Genomic DNA, 16,754 nt, shown 5'->3' on the forward strand with positions numbered 1-16,754 from the left:
TGACCTTTACAGACCCAAGCATCTTCTTACATTCTAAGTTGGCATTTTCAAAAGCCAAGGATTCAATTAGTGCATGTCTAGCTCCAGAGTCAGTCACTCCTAATTGTTTAGCCTTAGTCAATCTTTGTAAGAAGTCAGTAAAGGGTTCTCTCTGTCCCTGTTTAACCCTAATATATGACTCAGTCCTCTTTCCTAGTTCCTGTATCCTGTCCCATGCATTTAAAGCTGCTGTGCTACATAGTGACAAGGTGCATTGGTTGTAGCGTGCCTGTTCCTGAGGATCAGGATCTTGGAAAGTCCAAATCCTTTTGCTTTCCCCTGTTGTTCTAAAATTTTTGCCTCTTCTCTCAAATAACACTTGAAAATCAGCTGAGGTCCAGCTTCTAGGACTGCTGAGAAGCCAATCATGTGGGGTAGCCTTAGTGCTTGAAGACCATGTTTTTTCCATTTTCCTGACAACTGGTGAATTTAGTCCTTAAGAAACTATTGCTTCTTTTATTTCTTTTAGATTGCTCATATGTATCGATTCCCATGCATATTCTTTGACTACCTTAGGGTATTTTGTGCCAGATGGTTTTTCTGAGGAAATTAGCAGATATGCAGTTGAAACTCTGTGTAAGACATTCCAGGGTCTGGCATGTACTGATAAGGCTAAATTCTGTCCTTGTACCTTCTGTCCCTGCTCACCAATTTCAATATATTACTCAATCTTTTCAAATCTTTTTACTACTGCCTTTTAAAAAGTCTGAATCTCCTATCCAGTGTTCTGTTCTAATGTCTTCACTGAGGATTCCAACTTGTCCAGTAAAGATAATGTCTCATCCTTGGATATATCATAACTTTTCAACAGATTCCAACAGTTAGATTCAACAGCACAAATTCTTTTTTTTTTTTTTTACGAGACAGGGTTTCTCTGTGGTTTTGGAGCCTGTCCTGGAACTAGCTCTTGTAGACCAGGCTGGTCTTCAACTCACAGAGATCTACCTGCCTCTGCCTCCCGAGTGCTGGGATTAAAGGCGTGCACCACCACCACCTGGCTACAGCACAAATTCTTTCAGATAATTTTTTCCTGTAGTATTAAATCATTTTTTTTAAAAAAATGAGACAATATTGAAAACAAAGCTAATTCCTAGAATCAAATAATAGGAAGGAAAATAGCATAAGTCTTGCACAATACCTTCCATGATGTAAGCAAAATAATTATTGAATCCTGGATGTTATCAGTCATTTTTTTGTTGTTTTTCAGCTCTTACCTGTCCTATAGTAATTGCAATGAATTGAAGTATGTGTCATGATCGTTATCAGCCAGCAGATTCGCAGTTGCAGCCACGTGGCCCAGAGATGCTAGCAGCAGCACATGCTGCTTACTTAGGTACTGAAAAAAATATGCTGTGTATAACAAATTAAGAACAGTTATTAAGGCAATCAAATGATTCAGAGAGTTGGGGCCCAGGATAAAGAGAAAACCCAAAGTTTTCCATCAGTGTGAGTTGTGGAATGTGTGCGCCGTGGGGATCACAGGCAGCAGTGTGTGGGCTGGTGTGTGGGTAGCTAGCCGCAGAATGCTGAGCAGCAGCCTGCTGTGTCTGAGGGCCAGCTAAAGCTGTGGATGGGAGAGACAGTGCCCAACATGCCACGAGGCTGGCAGACCAATCCCAAAAAGTGTGAACTGGTCCCCATGGGCTGACCAAATCCACTAAAAAGCCTGAGAGAACTTGGGAAGTTATTCTAGATAGAAAAGAATAAAGTTAAGCATGGCTTCTTTATAGCAGCACTTTCTCAGGTGGGCTCTGCTTGCTCTCATTTAAGAGAGGCTTCCTGACTCAGCTTTAGCTGTAAAACCTTGCAGCTCTTTTAAGAGGTCCTGGCACAAAACACTTAAATGGTGTTGATGAGAGCTGACCACATACTTTTTGGTGGTGGCAGGGACCTTGAAAAACCATAGAGTGTGGCAAAAAAAACATGGCTCCTGCCAGTACCTCTGACATGAGACTAGAATCTTATAGAACTAAGGAATGGGCTGCATCCAGCCATCAAAGCCATGGCTTTAATCCTAGACATACCACTTAGCCAATTAAAGGCTCATGTCATCATAAAAAGAGAGATACAGTAAAGATAGTGTCAGACAAAAAAGCTTCAAAGCAATTTATTTAAAAATATATGCAGGCTTGGGAAAGAAAAAAAAGAAGGAAAAAAGAAAAAAGAAGGATAAAGTACTTAAATAAAAAAGAAATAGAAAGAGTAGTTGGGTGTGATGGCACACACCTTTAAACCCAACACTTGCAAGACAGAGGCAGACAGATGTCTGTGATTTCAAGGACAGCCTGGTCTACAGACAGATTTCTAGGACAAAGATACATAGAGAAACCCTATATCAAAAAGTCAAAAATTAAAAATAAAAAAAAATAGAGTTTAAAATAAAGCCACATAAAGATTAAAAACACACAGAGAATCCAGATACTGTGTGTTATTATATTATCTTTGAATTGTTTGAATGCTGAGGAAGGAGCAACAGCTGCTAAAAGATATTTGTTTATCAATGTTGCCAAATTAATCCAAAATAGGTATTTTGAAAATACCTTGACTTCAAAATTGAAGTCAAAAGGTATCTTTAGAGAAGAGTTTTTGCTTTTGTTTCCACAGGAAATGAGAGGCTGTGGATTCTTTCCAGATTAAGAAAAATCAAGTTTGATCAAGGAAGTCCCCCTGAGAAATCTCCAATAGGAGTGATGGCTCAGATGTCTGAGTTTTGCAGCCAGAATAGATTCAAGGCTGCTGCTTGAGATAATCAAGCCTCACAGGATACTCCAGTCATGACTTGATTATAATTGTAAATTTTCGTTAGGTCTCCATAAGATTTTCAGTGCCCCCAATCAGCAGGAAGTAGTCTAGAAAACTACATTCACATTCCCCCAAAATGGACTATGCATATTTTCCTTTGTTTAGAATGTTGGTTACAAGTTGTTATGGATAATGCTCAGGAGAAAAGCTAAACAAGGATATTAGATTCAGAGTTCTTGTTTAAAAAAGGGTGGGCAGAAATGCTGTGAGACAATGGTCTTTTATCTTGTCACTTGTATTATTTTTAATAAAATGTTGATTGGCTAGTAGCCAGGCAGGAAGTATAGGCAGGGTGATGGTGACCAGGCAGGAAGTAGAGGTGTGGCAATGAGAATTATAGGAAGAGGAAAGTTTCAGTCTGCAGTTGTCACCCAGACACAGAGCAAGCAAGATGTGACTGCCTCGCCAAAAAAGGTACCAAGCCATGTGGCTAACACAGACAAGTATTATGAGCTAGTATAAGTTATAAGAGTTAATAAGAAGCCTGCGCTACTAGACCAATCAGTTTATGATGAATGTAGACCTCTGTGTATTTCTTTGGGACTGAATGACTGCGGGACCTGGTGGGACAGAAATCTCTGTCAACACAGGCAGATCTTTATGTGTTTGAGGCTAGCCTTTTCTACAAAGAGAGTTTCAGGACAGACTCTACGCAGAGAAACTCTGTCTTGAAAAACAAACAAACAAACAAACAAAAACCCCAAAACCCAAAACAAAGAAACAAACAAAAAAAAGCTGAGGATGCCCAGATGGAACTGTGGCTCTCTCCCTTTCTCCTCCCTCCTTTCCTTCCCTCTTTCTGGATTCACCTCCCTCCTGTCTACCCACTCTTGGTATCATTGTGCCAGATGATGGAGACATAGTGATTAAAAACATACCACACCTGCTTTCAATGTGCTGTGGTCAAGTAGGTAAGATAAAAAAAAATGAAGATGTCAGCTATAGGCAGGGAAATGAACATCCTGACAGTGTTTTATGGACTTTGTTGGTGAAATGGAGAGTTAGATGAGGAAGCTTCCTAGAGCAGATTGAGCACAGAGAAGGAGCCAGACCTAAGTACAGGTAAATTCCATTCTTCTTGATTACTTGTTGGCTTGTCTGTGTGAAAAAGGAAGAGCAGATGCTGTGGAACAATCCTTCTGTAAACTATGAATATGTATTGCTCTCATTGGTTAGTAAAGAAGCTGATCAGCCTATAGAAAGGCAAGAGAAAGTTAGGTGGAACAATCAAACTGATGATACTGGAAGGAAGAGGGGTGGAGTGAGTCTCTGGCAGGCGCAGGGAGAGCAAGATGGCCATTCCTTAAGGAGAAAATGTACCAAGCCACGTGGCAAAACATAGATAAGAAATATGGTTTAATTTAGGTGTAAGAGTTAGCTAGTAACAAGCCTAAGTTATTGGCTGAGCATTTGTAATTAATGTCGAGTCTCCAAGTTGGTTATTTGGGAAGCCTCTGAGGAATGGGAAAACTCTGCTGACAAGCAGAGGATCTGTTTCAAAACAACAACAACAAAACAAAAAACAAAAGCCAAATTTCAGGTATTGTGTAACATACCTTTAATTGCAGCACTCAGGAGGTAGACAGATCTATGCGTTTGAAGCCAGCCTGGTCTTCGTAGGGATTTCCAGGCCAGCCAAAGCTAGGTAGTGAGGCTTTGTCTCAACAAAAACAAACAAATAAACAAACAAACAGATAAATAAGCAGATAGATAAACAGATAAATAAACAAGTAGGCAGATAAATAAATAAGAAAGGACAGAACTGAAAAGATGGCCCAACTGTTAAGAGCACTTGCTGCTCTTGTAAGAGGACCAGCTTGGTCACCAACACCCACATAACAGCTTACCCATATCCAGTGCCAGAGGACTCAACACTTTTTTCTGGCCTCTATGGGTACCAAGCACAAACATGGTGCACACAAACATACATGCTTGCAAATATTCTCACACATAAAACAACAAACCAAACAAACACTAATTCCAAAGCCAAACAGAGACGGTTTATACATGCTTCTCAGAATAATACTGCTCCAGGGCTATAGGCCTAGTAAAAGTTAGGAATAAGTGGCAGTGAGATGCCTCAGCAGGTAGATCTGCCTGCTACTGTGGCTGAGAACCTGAATTTAACCCTTGGGACCCATATAGTGGGAAAAGAGGACCAACTCTTGAAGATTGTCTTCTGGCCTCCACACGTACACACGTGCTTTGGTAGAACAATGACAGACTCTGGGGTGGAGGTGGGATGATAGGGGATGGGGATGATTGCATACCCTTGCGTGGAAAGTAAAGGAAGGAGAAAGACTGTCACTCTGAGTAAATTTCTAAATGCAGATCTCTCAGCTCTAGGAGAAGAAAATGCAAACAGGGCCAAAGGAGAGAAATGAGTAGCAGTCCATTTGTTTTGAGTGGGTACTCTCAGTGAAAAAAATCATTACACTTATTTACTGTGTGCATTTTATTTATTTATTTATTGTGTGTAAGTGTGTGGGGGGAATGATTTTATTTTATTATTCTCATTCTCTATCTCAGGGTACCCACGTGAAGGGGTCAAAGAACACCTTTGAGGAGTTTGTTCTCTTCTTCCACCTTTTCGTGGGTTCTGGGAACCGGACTCAGGTTGCCAGGCTTGTGTGTCAAGTATCTTTATCTGCTGAGCCATCTCGCTGGCTCCAACAGGCCCTACTCTTCTATCTGGTAAACTGTATTATCCACAGCATCTAGAACATTGCTTACCTCTTAGCAGTGTTCAAGAAATACTTGTTAAACAGGGTGTGGTGGCGCAAACCGGTAATCCTAGCACTGGGGAGCTGGAAGCAGGAGGCTCAGGAGTTTAAGGACAGTCTTGGTTATATAATGAGTTGGAGACTGAATTGGGCCATTGGAAACCCAAACCACTCCTTTCCCCATGAAAGAAAGAGTTGTTGACGGGTAGTCAATCAGCCTTGGAACCTCGGATGGTCAAGGTGAACTGCAGGATCAAGGTCACAAATACCTCATTTATGACACAGCTGAGACCTGAATTCTGATTCTTCATTTTCTAGCCTGCCCAATTTTGGAGGCAGGTCCTAGAAAAAGAAGTCTGTTTCCCGTTCTCCAATTCACATCCTCCATCGCTGAAATTACTAAACTAAATTACATCACTGAATTACTAAGTAATTAATCACTAATTGATTTTCATCGGCCTTGAGAAAGGCTAGGAGTCTTCCACGTCCTGGAACTCTAAGTTTCATGGCAACTGATGAATGAACAAGGTCCCTCACAGCCCACAGGCATGAACACCCTGACATCTGTGCTCTTGAAGTGTGTTCAACACATCACCACTCAGAATCACCTGGGTGGGGGAAGACAGACGCCGAATCTTGAAGTGTGTTCAACACATCACCACTCAGAATCACTTGGGTGGGGGAAGACAGATGGATGCCGAGTCTTGAAGTTTTAAACAGTAAAGGTCTAGATATATAGTTGATTTGGAGGGATTTCCACTAGGCCATGCTTCTGAGTCCCTTCCCTCTCTATCATGATGGTACATATAAAAAGTGAAAATATTTCCGTGTCATGGTGAAGCAAACCTAGGCTGTCTTCTTGACAATACACATCTTGCTTAGAATCCTGCTCATGTACCAGTGAGGAGAACAAGCAGAAGAAAGATATGGATTATACTGTGTTTCCACACCATCAAGACAGCATGAGAATATGTATGTTTGCAGGATTTTGTGACTGGTATAGTATTTGAGTATAGATAATACTATTATAAGAATATTGAGAATACAAGGTTGCTAAAAGAAGATACTCATTTTCTTTAAAAAGTGAAAAAAAAATACCCCACCAAGCCCAATCCCTGTTATAGTTTGTTTTATCCGACTGAGGTAACTTCTGGAAGGAGGGGCCATGTGAGGGATTGTCTATCTTAGTTTGGCCTGTGGGCATGCTGTGCGGGAGTGGCTTGGTTTTGTATTGATATGGGATGACCCAGCCCGTAGTGGGCTACTTCATTCTCTGCATTTGGATCACTAGCTGACTTAAGTTCCTGCCTTGACTTCCTGGAAATAAGAGACAATAAACTTGAGAATGTGAGTCAAATAAAACCCCTTTCTGTGAAGATTGCTTTTGCCAGAGTATTTTTTTTTTTAAATCACAGTACTCGGAGACCAAATTATAACACGGCATATTTATGTTATGAACCTGCTCTAAGCATTTATATACAATAACATATTTATAGAAAGTCACTTGAATTTTTTTTTAAAAACGCAGATGCCGGGCCCCTACTTGAGAACCCTTAAAGTAAAATCTTGGGGATAGGAGATGTGCAGACTTGGGTGCCTGCCTAGGTGTTCCAAGGGATGGTAGCAGTGAAATCTTAGACATTTGTACAGAGCGCCTCTTCAGCTTAAAAGAGAGCCCAGCTGGAAATTTCCACCCTGCTGTGCGTCTCAGCTGATCCTTATTGCCTTGGAATAGAGAAGATAAGTACAATAAATACTGAATAGTTGAGTCATCTAGGGAACAGATGGAAGGAGCGAGGGCTCCAATAATGGGAATCAGCTGGAGTAAGGTCAGGTTCAGGAGAGGCCAGGCAAGTCACGGAGCAGCGGGGCTTGCACACAAGATGTTTAGAGCATCTGGCTCTAAAGACATGCAGGACACGTTGTACATGGTGTTTCACGCTTCTAGCCTCTAACGCAGCAGCACAAAGTAACTATCAAAACTGAGCTCGGATTTCAACAGGTGTTGAACACTGAGTCAGCAACCAGGTACGGGGCAGCTGCTGAGGATCTGATAGCCCAATAGATTGCGTTTTTCCAAATCTTGAGTCTTACTACCGTGTGGCGATCGCTGTTGGGTGCCTACTTCCTAATCAGTTGGTGCTTTTGTTGGCTGCCTACAAGCAGCTATTTTGTCATCTTAGTCCCCCTCCCCCACCAAAGGAAAAAAAAAGAACTCTGGATTTTCATAGCTTCGCCCAAGAGCCGTTCTGAGTGGAAGGAAGGTTAGAGTTGGGATAGCTATGCCCTCTCAACAAGTTCCGGGGTGGCGCAAGGACTGATATAACGTGCTAGTCATTTACAAGCACAGGTTTCACTAAGTCATTCCCGGCACCGGGAAGAGAGCAGGCAAAAATAATCAAGAGGTGTGTAGTCTGCATTCTGCATCCAAATGCCTGAAAACAAAAGTCGACAATTTCTCTCCCACTATTATTAACTTGCGGGCCTTGCTCGCTAGACGTTGTCACCTGCTCCGCCTTCTCACGCCCCCATGGTTTCCGAGTGGGAAGGGAGGATGGAGGCAGGGGCTGGGTCCCCCAGCACTGAGTCTTGCCTTTTCTTGGAGCAAGTCCGGATCCTCAGTGCGAAGCCGCTCTCCGTGACTTAGCAGTAACCTAGGACTGGAGGGACTGGTTTGGGCTTCCCAGGTGGGGGCCAGGAGTTTTAAATGGCTTTCGGACCCCTCCCCGCTCTTGGGTGGGGGCTGTAATCTTTGGCACCTGCGGCGGAGGTGTCCGCCTCGTTCTCCGGGTTGCCTCCCCACCTGCCACGTGCGACCTGCGTGCACCACCTCCCCCTCCACGGAGCGCGTCCCCTCCCCAAGCCGCGCTGGGTGGGTCTCAGGGACCCGCGGCCTGTAACCTGCCCTCCGCCTGCGCTCGCTCTTCGGTCGGAGGCAGAGCCCGGAGCGCAGATCCAGGCGGGAAGGGACGGCCGGACGGCTGGGCGCCGCGGGCCGCCGCCGCACCGGGCATGCTCAGTGGCACGGCCGGCTAGGTGGCCCGCGAGCTGCACCCGGATCTGCGCGGCGGCGGCGGCGGCGACGTGAGCGCGCAGGGGGGCGGCGGCCTCGCCTCGTCTCTGTCTCGGCGCCGGGCTCGGGTGGGTGACGCGCAGTGCCGGGGCGATGTCGGATTTTGACAGCAACCCGTTTGCGGATCCAGATCTTAATAATCCGTTCAAGGTGAGCGCCAGGCCGCGGCCCTAGCCCGCGCCGAGCGTCGCGGTGGCCGCGGAGGCCCTGCCCCGAGGGTCTCGGGTCGCAGCGTCACCGGCTCAGCCACCAGCCTGGAGGGTCGCAGCGGGCCGCGGACCCGGAGAACCCGGAGCGGAGCCGGGCAGGTGTGGCCGCCAGTACTCCGGCCGGCACGGAGGGCCGCGGGGCGGGGGCCGGGAGGCCGGGGTTCCCGGGCTGGGTTGTCATGGGGACCTGGCGCCGGTGCTGCGTGCGGTGATGGCAGAGGTGCACCGGAGAGAGGCGCGGGCACACGGACGCTGCGATAAAAAGATAAAGGGGTGTTTTTATTATCGTAAGTCGGTGGCGCCCAGAGCCACCAGTGGCGCTGCCAGAGGCCCCTTTCCCTCCGGGCCCAGCTCAGGGGAACCGGCAGCTAACAGAAGTTAAAAATAAACATCTGGAAACAATAGTGCACGCGGACAATTCCCCACCTAGCTGCTGTTAGCGAGGTGGACCTGGGCCATTTTCCAAGCTGGGAGTGCGTCACCCGGGCTGTTTGAGGGTTCCGTTCCTCACGTGAGTTGCTTTCCTTGGAGTAGACATGCTCCCCAGCCTCCGGAAGGGCTTGGGACAGAAATGGCCTGGCAGGCCTTTTAAATGTTGGTCATCTGCTTTCAAATTAATGCCGCGACCGAACTTTGCCTTGAAAACTACTTTAGGTCTCTTAATGACTGTGAGGCATAGCAAGGCAATTTCTTCCAACTGTTAGCTTGGTTAGTCGTTTCTGCAGTGCAAACTTTAATTTGTAGTCACAAAGGTGAAATAGGAACTAATTTGTGGTCACCCAAGTGCGGCTTCTGGCTTCTTGGGCTTACCGGATTTTAGTCCTTTTGTGGCTTGCCAACAGTATTGGAGGAAACAGCACCCCTGTCCTGATGGTTTAACCTCATGACTTCATGAAGGATTATTTTAATGAAGCCATCCTACTTATACTTGACAGCTGGACTCATTTTACAAAAATACAGAGGCAACTGTCACTCTCTTCTCTCATTCATTTGCTTTGGTTTTTGTTTTTCGTTGTTTTGAGGCAGGGCATCACTATGTGGCTGGTCGGGAACTTTCTACTGTCCTACCTCAGCCTCTCAAATGCTGTGATTACAGATGAGCTACCTAGGCGCATTTTAAAGGAAGTTCCCTGTTCCCCAACCCCTACCTGAAGTTTTCTTTTATTTACACATTTTCACTTCTGTGTTGTGAAAAATTGTGCTTTTCTTAAATTATGGATACCCAAAAGAAACATTTCATAATTTGCCAGGTGGGTGTTATTTAAAAACATTTAAAGGTAAAACATTAAGAACCCATTTGCCTCTCCTAGCTGCGATAATTCTTTGATGCTGTTTATTATGCATTTGACCACGTGGCTGTTGATTTTACATTTGGTCACCCATTTCACGGTTCCTTTCATATTAGTCTCTTGATAGGGTGAGATCCTGGCTTCTTATCACAGACTGTTTTGTGACTTATAATGTTGCCATGATTCCTTCCTTTTTGCCAGGCATAAGGTTGCTGTGATAATTCTAAACACAAAATAGTTTTCAAGTATTAATCATGGTAGAAAATGATTAACACTTTCAGTTTTCTGTAAGTGGATGCATTCAGGACAATGATTCAAGTCCATCAGATGCTTTGAAGGATGGATACTTTCTGTCTAAGGAAGGTTTTGTTGACTTCTCTTTTACCACGGTTCTTTGTTTGTGGTGGCTGTCACAGCCCTGCCGGTGTCCCTGTCTCTATCATTCTGTTTGTATCTAATCACCCTTCTCTGTCTCAAAGGAACCCTTCTTTCTGCTGCTTTCGCTTCATTTTATGTAGAAGTGACTGTTGAAATAATATTTTTTTCATACCCTTATTTACTAAGTTCCCAGAATGTTTAGCTACCTTATGATCACTGACTTTTTAAATTTGGTTTTGACACTTGTAATCCACTGTCCTTAGTTATCTCCTACTTGACACTTGTTTGTGCGTGTTTGGTTTTTGAAACTCTTGTAGCAAAAGCTGGCCTGGTCTGGGTTTCCGGCCTTCGCCTTCACACCTCGTGGATGCTGTTTCCCACTGTCCCTGCACTGCTGGGTTAGGAACACTTTTGTAAAAAATCATATCATCTCCTTAGATATACAAGTACAATGGCTTGCTTGATTTTATTGACGATGGTAAAATTCTTTGTTGAATTCAGTTCCTACGTCTTCTCTGAGCACCTTCTTTATTCCAGTGGTTATGATAGGCCTAGTGAATGGCATTGTGGAATTTCAATGTCCTCTTTGTGCATAAGAAAGTTGAAGTAATTTAAAAAACTATGGTAATATTAAACAAAAATATTAATTTTGGGAAATTTACGAAAATCCATTTTGGAGTTCTTGAAATATGGCTTTAAATCTAGAAAAGGGTTATGCTTCCAAAAAAAAAAAGAAAGAAAAAAAGAAAAAAAGAAAAGGCCTATACATAACCATGCATGCCTGAATCCCAGCACTCAGGAGTAGAGGCAGGAGGATCATCACAAATTCGAGCCCCTGCATGGTTGAGTTCATGTCCCTGATCAGGCGCCACTGTAAACCGCTTTGGGTGGGTTACTTAGTCTAGGGGTTGTAACCCACCCAGCAGTCAGTTATTCCAGGGTCCTGGAGAGGCACTATCTAAAAAGACATGAGCAAGAGAGAGAAAGAAGGCAAGACAGATTTGACAGCTTACATAGGATAAGGAATTTGAGGGGGGGGGCACAGGGGCCTAGGCTCTTGCCACGTGGTTTACATTGGTCATGTAGGCCAGGAGGTTACAAAAGGTCAGGTCACGATTCCTCGGCCAGGAAGTAACAAGTTGACACACCTTAGTTCTGTAGATAGTTCGAAATGTGAGGCGGCTTCCGCTAGCAGATAGCTCTCTGTTAACAGATAATTGGGAGTGGGATAGGCTCTGCCAATAGAACGGTTCTTAACACAATTGGGAGTGTGGGGTTCTCTGCAGACTCCCCAGGGTGATGGTTCCTGTAATAATTTTGGGGGGGAAACGGCTCCTGACAGAGAGTTATAGGCCAGCCAAGACTAACATTGAGACCCTGTCCCCAAAGTAAAGTAAAGGACAAATATTGTCTACATACTCAACATGTATTTTTCGAACAGTTGCTAAAAGTCCCTTATTCTGTTTAGTTTTCATTTAACCAACAGATAGTGAGGCAACACCTCTAATTTTGTAGGTATTAGTTTAATACAGAGGTCAGATATGCCTGTAAAGTAAAAGGAGGGTGTACTAACCAGTAGAGGCCAATAATACAGACTCCTGCAGTTGACCCATAACACATGATTAAATGCTGGAGGGAGTGTCACTTGTTATAGGAAGATGGTATTAATAGGGGACCAGGATATCTTTAGACCTTCTAATATGTTTTTGTATTTTAGTGTAATTGAATTAGATAAATCATAGAAATAACATTTTTTTTTTGGTTTTTTGGAGACAAGTTTTCTCTGTAGCTTTGGTGTTTGGTGGCTGTCCTGGAACTAGCTCTTGTAGACCAGACTGGCCTCGAACTCAGAGATCCACTTGCCTCACCCTCCCAAGTGCTGGGATTAAAGGCGTGCGCCACCACCATCCAGCAGAAATACCATTAAGTTAATTAATTTTCAAAACACAAGGAGAATCAGAAATTCAGAGCTTGGAAGTATCTGTCCTCAGTATATTTAGTCAGGATATCCTCTGTGGATAAAAACCAAAGGGGCAGGTTGGCAGGTAGACCGGTGCTAAACGGCATTTGTCCAGGGCCTCGCCCATTGTTGGCAGCTCCAGATACACTTGTTCCTTTTTAAAAATTATTGTTATTGTGTGTGGGGGAGTGGGGTGCCAGTGTTCCAGTGTGCATGTGGAGGTCAGACGACAAATCTGTGGAATCAGTTTTCTTCCACCTTTGTGTGGGTTCCTGGGGATCAGACTAAGTTGCCCAAGTTTGTGCAGCAAGCACCTTTGCAGGGTGAGCCACTGCGTCAGCTCTACTCCTTATTCTTATGTGGACCTTAGCCTTGAGGCTCTGTGGAGTGGAGCAGAAGGTGGGGTCTGAGTGTGGACTCTGGAGTGGAGCAGAAGGTGGGGTCTGAGTGTGGGCGTCTGAGTTTGAAAAGGCCTTGATCTGATCCTGATTGTATCACTCGTCAGCTAGATGCCTAGGAAAGTCACTCAGCTTTTGGAAGCCCAGCTTACTAGTCTCTAGAATAAGATCAGCTATCTTGTGCGGGATAATTGTATGTTGGCTTGATACAGGCTAGAGTCATCTGAGAGGAGGGAATCCCAACCTGGAATCCTATGTCTTCATAGGATTGGGTTCTAGAGCGGTCATTCTCAACCTGTGGGTCACGACTGCTCTAGGGGTGTCACTTCAGGCAGCCTATATATCAGATATGTACCTTATAATTTATAGCAGTAGCAAAATTACAGTTATGAAGTAACAGCGAAATAATTTTATGGTGGGGTGGAGGTATTAAAGGGTCACAGCATTAGGAAGGTTGAGAACCACTGTTGTAGAACATTTTCTCAATTAGTAATTGATGTGGGAGGGCCCAGCCTACTGTGGGTGATGCTATCCTGGGTTCTATAAGAAAGCAGACTATACAAGCCACGAGGAGCAAGTAAGTAGGCAGCACTCCTCCATGACCTCTGCTTCATCTCCTGCCTCTGTGTCCAGCCCTGTTTGAGTTCCTGCCCTGACTTCCCTCAGTGATGAACTGTAACCTGGACGTGTAAGCTGCAATAAACCCTTTCCTCCCCAAGTTGTTTCTTAGGTCATGGTGTTTTGTCACAGCAGTAGTGACCCTGAGTAGGAACATCTGCTCTGTAGGAGCACTCCCAGGACCTGAGGACTATATGCAAGCATGCAGAAAGTGTCAGTGCATGGTGCCTTTAAAAAGGTGCTAGTATGGCCGGGCAGTGGTGGCGCACGCCTTTAATCCCAGTACTCGGGAGGCAGAGGCAGGCGGATCTCTGTGAGTTTGAGACCAGCATGGTCTACAAGAGCTAGTTCCAGGACAGCTAGGACTGTTACACAGGGAGACCCTGTCTTGAAAAACCAAAAAAGAAAAAAATGGTTGCTAATATTTAGTTCATTACTAATACCAAGTGCTTTTTCCTTTTTCGCCTGCTAGATTCTAGAGTCTAGACCAAGGTTATCTGAATTTTAATGTTTTTCCTAGTGTCTTCCTCTATCATTCTCTATCTTATCTAAACATTATTACTACAACCATGTATGTATGCATATGTGCACACATGATGGTGTATATGTGATGGTTAGAGAACAAATTTGGCTCTCTTTTCATGTCTGCATGGGCTCCTGGATCAAACTCATGTTGTCAGGCTTGTGTGGTAAGCCCTTTGCGGGCTGAGCTGTCTTACCACCCTCTGCCTTATGTTTGGAGACATTGACTCTCACTCTACTTGGAACTCAGTAATTGGCTAGACTAGCTGGCCACAAGCCCCGGGGATCTTCCTGTCTCTGCCTTTCTGGTGTGGCATCATGCCTGGCTTTTTTTTTTTTTTTTTTTTTTTTTTTGGTTCTTTTGAGACAGGGTTTCCCTGTGTAACAGTCCTAGCTGTCCTGGAACTAGCTCTTGTAGACCAGGCTGGCCTTGAACTCACAGGGATTCACCTGCCTGTGTGTGTGCCTCCCGAGTGCTGGGATTAAAGGCATGCACCACCACCGTCCAGCCTATGTCTTGCTTTTTATGGGAATGGCCAGGATCTGAATTCAGATTTCTGTGCTTTGCTCAGCAAGCACTTTATTTATCCACTGAGCCATTCTCTAATTCCTAGAAATATTTTGTAAGTTTTATAGCATATATTATGATCTATTTTATTGGTTGTTGATCTCTTATAATACCTAATTTATAAATTAAAAGTGCAAAAGAAAATACATAGTTTAGATACCATGTGATTTATAATGCCTTGCAGAATGTCTCAGCCACTACTGTAATCAGTTTTGGGTTTTTCTTTTGTTGCAGTTCAGAGGATGGGCTCAAGGCCTTGAGCGTTAGTTGAGCAAGCACTCCCCTGCAGAGCTATCCTCTGACACTGTGATCTTTTAAAAACAGCCTGCAAAGTGGTATCTCACCTATCTAACATCTTAGTGTAATTTTAGTGGCATCTTAAGAATTTAGTTGAGCCTGGTAGGGTAGCCAGCACTTGTCATTTTGCCACTTGGGTGGAGAAGACTGGAGGATCATGACTTTGAGGCCAGCCTGGAATCTTTAGACCCCTGGAAAAGAATTTTGTCACTGACTGTTTCCTATAATTCAAGGTTGCCAGTTAGCATTCAGTCAGCTGTGATGAAACCTGTCGCCCTGAATTGTTTATAGACTGCAGGTTTAGTGCTCGCAGTCCCGGGAACTAGCAGGTTTGAGGGGAGGCTCTAACACACCAGTGTTGCATATGAATCAGTAATTCTGTAGATGGCACATTCAGGGTAATCTCACCTGGGTCCTCTCTTATAAGGGCATTAATTCAGTCTGGGAGGCCACAGCCGTGTGACTTAGCTACCTCTGAAGCCACCTTGGAGTAGTGCCTCTTCAGCTTTAGGCTTTGATATATTTACCATGGGCGGGTATGTGGGAGATACAAATATTCAGATTCCAGGACCACTTGTATTTTTAACATGGATGCTGTCATCTGTGTGGTATATTTTACAGTACTATCTACAGTGAGTTGATCTTTCTTCTCCACCCATTTAAAATTTAGAGTCTGGAGACTGGATAGCATTAGGAAAATGTTCCAGTATTTTTCTGTAATGGTTACATTTTGAAAACCTTATCTTTCAGTATTACTTAGGGACACAGTGATTCATCCGTGTCAACTGCCCGAATCCATGCTCTTTTGTCCTTGGTTAGCACTTTGAAAAAGCACATGCTGAGCTATTGATTATATTTGAGTTAGGTGCTGCTCATGAAAATGCAGCACTATTTACCACTGTCTCGGTGATCATTTAGTATGAACAATGTCCAAACACAGTTGCTTGTTGATGATCCTGACATTTGAAGCTAGAGTTGCTGGCTTTTTTTTTCTTTAATGTGTCTTCAGTTATCTGACAGCTTGAATGCGTGGTTTAAGGTGTCTTCAGTTCACTGCCTGCTTGTTACCTGGAGCTGCTGGCGCAGGCAGCGGTTGGGCTGTTTTTATCCCATGTGGTGCCCTTGCTGGGCATAGCCTGCACTTTGCAAATACAAAACCAGCAGTGTCAAAGGAGAGCAAGAGCCGAAGCCGTAAGGGTTTTTGTGGTCACATGCCACTCCTACTGCTGGTCAAAATAAGTCACAAGTCATCTTAGATTTTAAAAAAGAGGTGAGTCGGGAGTCAGACTCCAATTCTTGACAAGAATGGCTGCCTCGCCTGATAGAGACCTGTGAACTGAAAAGCTGTAGCTGGCATAAAATGGTGAGACAGTACCGAGGGAGCTTGGGAGACTCCATTAAAATGGAGGGGAAGTAGGTGGCATTCAGTGGTTGGTGAATGGCAGCATTCCTGTGCAAAGAAGTAGCCGTTCCTTGCTTCAGACCCAGCTCTACTTTCTTCTGGCTTTCAGGATAGCTTCTCAAGAGGTACTTTCCTCTACTGAACACTGGGAGACCAGAGCCTGTTCTCATTTCAAAGTAACTCCTCCTTCCAGTCGCTGGTACAAGTCTCCTAACAATAGTCATTAATATTATTTAAGTCCAAACCATCTTAAAAGCACCTCTAATTGGCTTGAGATAAGCCTTCTTACTTGGGTGCTCATTAGTGTCAGGTGTTCGGGATCAGCCCGGTGTAGAAATGCTTCAGTCCAGTTGGGCATTTTCAGGACGATGGACACGCTCACTGGGGTACAGTGCAAAGCTGCTACCTTTTTTAAACCAGTATTCAGATGCAGTTGTACTTAGGGGTCTGTCATAGTTAGTGCCAGTTGTCCTTAT

The 16,754-nt window shown here is 44.3% G+C and overlaps 1 protein-coding gene across 1 annotated transcript in view; it reads left to right on the plus strand.

Annotated features, from left to right (window-relative positions):
* Positions 1-8,584: 8,584 nt before the first annotated feature.
* Positions 8,585-16,754, plus strand: part of Scamp1 (secretory carrier membrane protein 1) — a 96,139-nt gene continuing 87,969 nt past the window's right edge. Inside the window, exon 1 of the mRNA XM_075976297.1 lies at positions 8,585-8,787. Coding sequence (XP_075832412.1) covers positions 8,731-8,787 — 57 coding nt within the window. The 5' untranslated portion in view covers positions 8,585-8,730. The remainder of the gene's footprint in view (positions 8,788-16,754) is intronic.

Source organism: Microtus pennsylvanicus, chromosome 6, assembly GCF_037038515.1.
Source record: "Microtus pennsylvanicus isolate mMicPen1 chromosome 6, mMicPen1.hap1, whole genome shotgun sequence".
Taxonomy (NCBI): Eukaryota; Metazoa; Chordata; class Mammalia; order Rodentia; family Cricetidae; genus Microtus; species Microtus pennsylvanicus.